This window comes from Saccopteryx leptura, chromosome 6, assembly GCF_036850995.1.
Source record: "Saccopteryx leptura isolate mSacLep1 chromosome 6, mSacLep1_pri_phased_curated, whole genome shotgun sequence".
NCBI classification, from domain to species: Eukaryota; Metazoa; Chordata; class Mammalia; order Chiroptera; family Emballonuridae; genus Saccopteryx; species Saccopteryx leptura.
In genome coordinates, this window is record NC_089508.1 from 12,820,974 (window position 1) to 12,826,701 (window position 5,728).

General features: G+C 56.0%; 1 protein-coding gene across 2 annotated transcripts in view; it reads left to right on the plus strand.

Moving 5' to 3' along the window:
* CCDC88C (coiled-coil domain containing 88C) overlaps positions 1–2,786 on the plus strand; it is a 133,252-nt gene extending 130,466 nt beyond the window's left edge. For both annotated transcript variants that reach the window (XM_066388239.1, XM_066388240.1), the window contains one exon: positions 495–2,786. In XM_066388239.1, coding sequence (XP_066244336.1) covers positions 495–1,493 — 999 coding nt within the window. In that variant the 3' untranslated portion in view covers positions 1,494–2,786. The remainder of the gene's footprint in view (positions 1–494) is intronic.
* Positions 2,787–5,728: the final 2,942 nt, after the last annotated feature.

Genomic DNA, 5,728 nt, shown 5'->3' on the forward strand with positions numbered 1-5,728 from the left:
GGAGCGGAGGTCCGGTCCAGCCCGCGGGCACCGTGGCCTGAGCAGGAGCGGAGGTCCGGTCCAGCCCGCGGGCACCGTGGCCTGAGCAGGAGCGGAGGTCCGGTCCAGCCCGCAGGCTTCCTGCCTCTGCTCTGCTTGCTGGGGGCGTGGGGGACAGGTCGACGCTATTGGCTGTGGTCAGGCCTCCAGCCCTAACCTTCCCAGGGAGTGGCTGCGTTTTGGGAAAAGCTGTGTCCCAATATGGGTCTGTTGGTCAAGTTAGGGAGCTGCCCGAGTGACATCTGGGCTCCCTCCCTGGTTCGCATGCTGCCCCAGCCCCCACCGTCCTGCGCAAGGACAGTCCGTGTGGGGCCACAACGCTAGGCTGGGAAAGCGGGAAACTTCTGTCCTGGCCATGTGTACTGCGCAGGGCCCATCTGGGCTGGGAGAGGGGCTCCCCCAGGACCCCCCTGGCCCGCATCCCCGCCTCTCAGGTCTTCCTCTTTTCTGTGTAGGACACTCCCAGCTGCCGGGATGATCTGCTAAGCGACTACTTCCGAAAGGCCAATGACCTCCCGGTCGCCGGGAGCCAGCCAGGACCACCCACCAGGAAAGAAGGGGCCAAGATGCCCACCAGCTTTGTGGCCCCCACCATCAAGATGGCTGTCAGCACATCCGAGGGGAAGCTGGTGAAGCCGGGGCAGTACGTGAGGCCAAACTTCAGGCCTGCTGAGACCGAGGCTCTGCCCAGTGCCCCCCCGAGGCAGGCCCAGCCTCCCCAGAGCCTGTCCCTGGGCAGAGCCCGGCCGGCCGCAGGGCCCCCAGCCTCCCACCCCCCGACTGGCCGGAGCACGTCCCTGAGCCGGGCCTTCAGCCTGGCCTCGGCTGACCTGCTGCGGGCCAGCGGGCCAGAGGCCTGCAAACAGGAGCCTCCCCAGAAGCCGGGGGGCTCTGAGGCCTCGAGGGGCAGGGAAACAGGCAGCCACGCCCTGCAGAGCCCCACACCCCCCGGTTCCCACAGCCTGGCCCGGGAGCGGACCCCACTTGTGGGAAAGGCTGGTGGCTCCAGTCCGGGCCCGGGTCCCCGCAGCCGGCCACTGGACACGAGGCGCTTCTCGCTGGCTCCCCCGAAGGAGGAGAGGCCAGCCCCACTGCAGCAGTCTGCCACGGCCCCGGCCATCGCCACTGCAGGAGGTGGTGGCGGCAGCTCCCAGCCCCTGCACTGCTCCCCCGCTGCCAGGACTAAGCCCCTGACCCCCCAACACTCGGGGGAAGTGGCCGCCGTCGCCCCTGTTCGCGCGGGGCTCAGCCTCTCGGAGGGTGACGGGGTCCCGGGACAAGGCCACAAAGAGGGGCTCCCTGCCAAGAGCCCGGGCAGGTCTCCTGACTCGGCTCCCCACGCCAGCCGGGCCTCCGAGGACTTCAGTCGGGGGAACAGCTCAAAGAGCACTCCTGCGTCCCCGGAGCCGGGTGGGGACCAGCAGACGGTGTGGTACGAGTATGGCTGTGTGTGACGTGTCTCCTGGAACGGCAGCTCACGAACCTTAAAACTACTGACACGCCTTCCGAGGACAATGGCCTTCTCTCCTGTCTGCCCGTGGTGTCAGGAAGGGTTTTAGAATGAGGAAAGGGGTCCTGTGCGTTTCTTCCATGCGTTTCTCAATGGAAACACTGTGCCAAGCCCTACAGGATTACACGCACCGGTGCATAACGTGGCTTCGTATCTGTAGCTTCCAGCACCTGGTATCTTTTGAACAAATCCACTTTGGCCTGGGATGCTGCTCGTAATGCAATGACAACACTGACTTCCCCAAAGCAGACACTATTTTGAGAGTGTCCCTCTCTGTAGAACACTTGTTTGCAACTTGCCGACCTCCATTAAAGCACGCGTGCGTGTGTACATGTGTACACACGTGCACACACGCACGCATGCGCACAGGGCTGAGCCCTTGTGGGTCTGGAAACTACTCCTTCTCCCAGAAGCCATTAGATCCTAGGAGAAGCCCAGATCGGCCAGACTACAGAGATCTTGAGGCCCTGGGTGGACCCTAAGTCCGGCTTACTGTTAACCAAGGGTGTTACAGTGCCATTTCTGGGGTCCCGTGCACTTCCCTGTACCCCAAGGTCAAGGAGGCCTTCCAGGCAGGTGGCAGGTGGCCTCAGGCCTTTGCCTCTCTCCTACAGCTAGCTCCTGGGGCCACATAGGGACCTGCCTTCCCTGGCTCACTTTCCTACAAACACTGGATCTGCCGGGCCTGGGGGGTGGGGCAGAGAGAAGCCCTGCCCATCCCCTCCCAGCAAGTGTACATAGTGTACAGAGGGGAGCGTGGGCCAGGGAGGTGCACGCCTCACTTGTAACGTTGTAACGTGGCTACAGCACCCCAGTGTCCCCCACGGCAGGGGGAGATGTTGATTTGTTCTTTCTGAATAACTTCTTGCAGTAGAAACCAAATTTCTTTTCCTATATTCCACATATGTGTACACACTTCTGTGACATATGTACATAGAAGGGGTTCTATTTATGTTCCACTGGGGGTCATTCTTTTCCTCGGGAGTCTCACCTGCTGCTCTGTGTATGTGGTCACGTTCCTGACACATTCTGTTTCCTGTTCAGTAAAGGTGCTCTTCCTGGGATGGACTAAACCTGGTGATTTTGGCTTTTAGAGATTTCTTTTTTTCTTTTCATTTAATGTACTGAGAAAGAAGTGGGAATGTTAATAACACTGTCAGTTTTCGGAGCACTTTGGGATGAGTGTTAGATCGCCTCTGGTTCTGGAACACAAGGACGGGACTGAATAAAATGCAGTGGCGTAGACTCGGGTCCCAGTTTTCCTCGCCGCGTGTCCCAGGCAGCGTTGCCGGGGCCTCGGGCTTTGGGGGCTCCTTGCGTGTAGCCCCCAGTCTCCCCACCCCCGGAGCTCAAGCTCCCTTTGGCCACGAGGTCGGAGAATGGGGAACAAGGGTTTACTGTTTACCATACAACAGCTTTTTTCCACACTTGAATTTACTGTAAGTTTGTAGAAGTTGAATCACATTTTGATGGAGGATTTATATCACAACAGGAGCTCAGCTTAAAGGGATGCTTTGGCTTTCTCCGAGGCTGCTCAACTAGGAGGTGCCAGATCTAGCGTTCAGGTCCTGGGGGCCTCAGATCCAAGGCTTAGAGATGAAGGAGGAGGGAGGGAAGGGTGTAAATGTCCCCACCTGACCAAATCTACGGTTTGCTGTCCAGCTGCTGCCTCCCTGACTCCTTCCTTCCTCCCTCACCAAACCTCTTCTGTAAAAGTGTCTCCTCTTGCCTCCTTTCCCGGTGTTCTGCTGTCTGTCGTGTCTGACCACGTGGTTGGAGTCGCCATCCACCATGCTCTGAGTCAGACGGAGCAATCGCACCTTGCAGGCTTCATCCCGTGCGGCCTTTGGCCTTTGTGGGACTTGACATATGGCCAGTTGCTCCTCGGATCTCAGCCTTGACCTCATGATCTCCCCTCTGGGCAGCTCTCCAGTGCTCAGACTTGCCGGTCCCTCAGTCATCACCGATCTCGTCCACAAGCATTCATCAAAAGCTTCCTGTATGCTCAGTCCCAGGTTCCACCTTCGAGGCATCTTCCTCTGACCACTCCAGAGATTCAGGTCTGAAGGCAGCTGCTTGTCAGACACCCTGCCTGGATTGCCGACTTCCTGACTTCCTGGCTCCTCTGGGCTTCCTACCTTAGTCAATGACACCAGCTGTCAATCACAGAAGCCAGAAGCCTGTGATGCAGGCTTGACCCCTCCTCTCCACTCCCCACATTTTCCAGGTCACCTGGACCTGAGACTGTGTCTGGAGCCTACCCCTCCCCATATTAGCCAACTGTTCTCATCCTAGGTCGCGCACACCCCTGACCCTGCATCTTGGCAGGGGACTGCCAACTGGCCTGCCTGCCTCACACCTTCTCAGCCCCCTTGGCACCTTGGGCATTCACCCCAGGTGACCTTCCTTTTTGACCATTCCTCTCCCTCGGCCTCCACACAAGCTACACCCATCCCTTTGTGGTCCAGGTTCTCTACGTGGCTCACCTCGGAGTGCACCCAACCCACCCTTCCCGCCCAGACAAGCTCATACACATCCACAGCTCTGATTACAGGCTTTTCCCAGAAGGCTCACACACCCCTCTAGTCCCAGCCCCACCTCGGAACCTCCGTATCTCTGGTTTGGATGTCCCAAAGACGCCTCCAATTCAAAATATTCAACACATAATACACTCTCCACCCCTACCCCCCCCCCACTGAAGCCTCCGTGTTCCTCATCATATCTGTCCCCTTACATCCAGATGATGCTTGGGATCCCCCACCTCTTCTCCATGACCCACCCAGTACTCCCATCAGTTGGTTCCAGTTCTGACACCTCACATACACAGCCAACCTCGGGCTAGGCCCCCTGGGCGGTTCCACGAGGTCCTGTTGCTGAGGTTGCTGAGGGAGTATTGCAAACCATGTACTGCTGAGCCCCAGGGCACCACCCTCTCTCTTGGCACTGGCCTGGGAGATGTGTGACCAGTTGGGTAGGAAATATCCAAGTGACAGCTGGTTATTCCTACTCATAACTCAGGGCTGAGGTCTTCCTGGAGAGAGATTTGGGATCACCTGTGGATTAAGAGGCTCACCCTGGGGAGAACTGTAAAGAGAACATTAGAAAAGGTAGGATAAACCTTGGGAAGCATCTAGCCAAATGTTTATCAATCAACCAGGGGGAGAGGAGGGATTATATGTACATAAATGCATACATATATATATATATATATATATATATATATATATATATATATATATATATATACAGCCAATTGGATCTCACTGATTTTTGCCAAACTCATGTATTTATAGCCAACCTATGCTTACATGCCACTGATGAGTGTAGTTCCAATGTAGGTGTTGGAAGCGCCCCAATTTCTTGTGCTATTTGCATTCTAATAGCTACATTTTTTCAAAAGATACAATTTACCATAATATTTACCCAAGACACACTTTTAAGTTTAATCTTCACTATCAACAGTTTCTCCATCACTTTCTTAAGAGACAGACACTGAAGAAAACAAATCAAGCCCTGATTTGGTAACACTTGCCAATTTCAATATGGTGTAAATATTTTCACCACAGTTAATTTCAAGCTGCCAATATGATGTCGCACAGGGGTGAGCAGAGATGTGCGGCATCGCCTTGGTCTAAAATATCACCTCCAAAAACCTGGGAAGTTTTGAGTATTTGCTGCCTTTGTTTTTAATATAAATTATTTATTTAATGGTAGGTTTATAGAAGTTAATTTTTCATGATGGCTGTGTTTAACACCTGGCTTGCAAAATTCCTGAAAACGCACCAGTCTGCTCTCACAAGCTGGTACGGGCTGGCAACCGCCCAGCACCAGGAGCACTGCCTTTTAGGGGTGGGCTGAAGGAGGGGACCACAAGTGAGAAGTGGCCAAAGAAGAAGGTGTGTGGCAAGAGCAGAGCAGCGGGCCCTGGGAGCTCTACAGAGCTGACCCCCGGGTCCCCGTTAGTATGGCAGGCACAGTGACCTTCCCGCGTGGTCGCACAGAGAGGCCGTCTGGAAACCGCCCAGGCGTCTCACTCCTTCCATCCTCCCTCCCTGCCCTTTTCCAGGGAGCAGAGCTGAAAGCGAGGGATCTGGGGAGGCTGACAGACCGAAGGCCCGGGGAAGCCATCACCTCCCCATCCATCGAGTGGGGCAGAGTGGACGACCGGAAGCCAGCCAG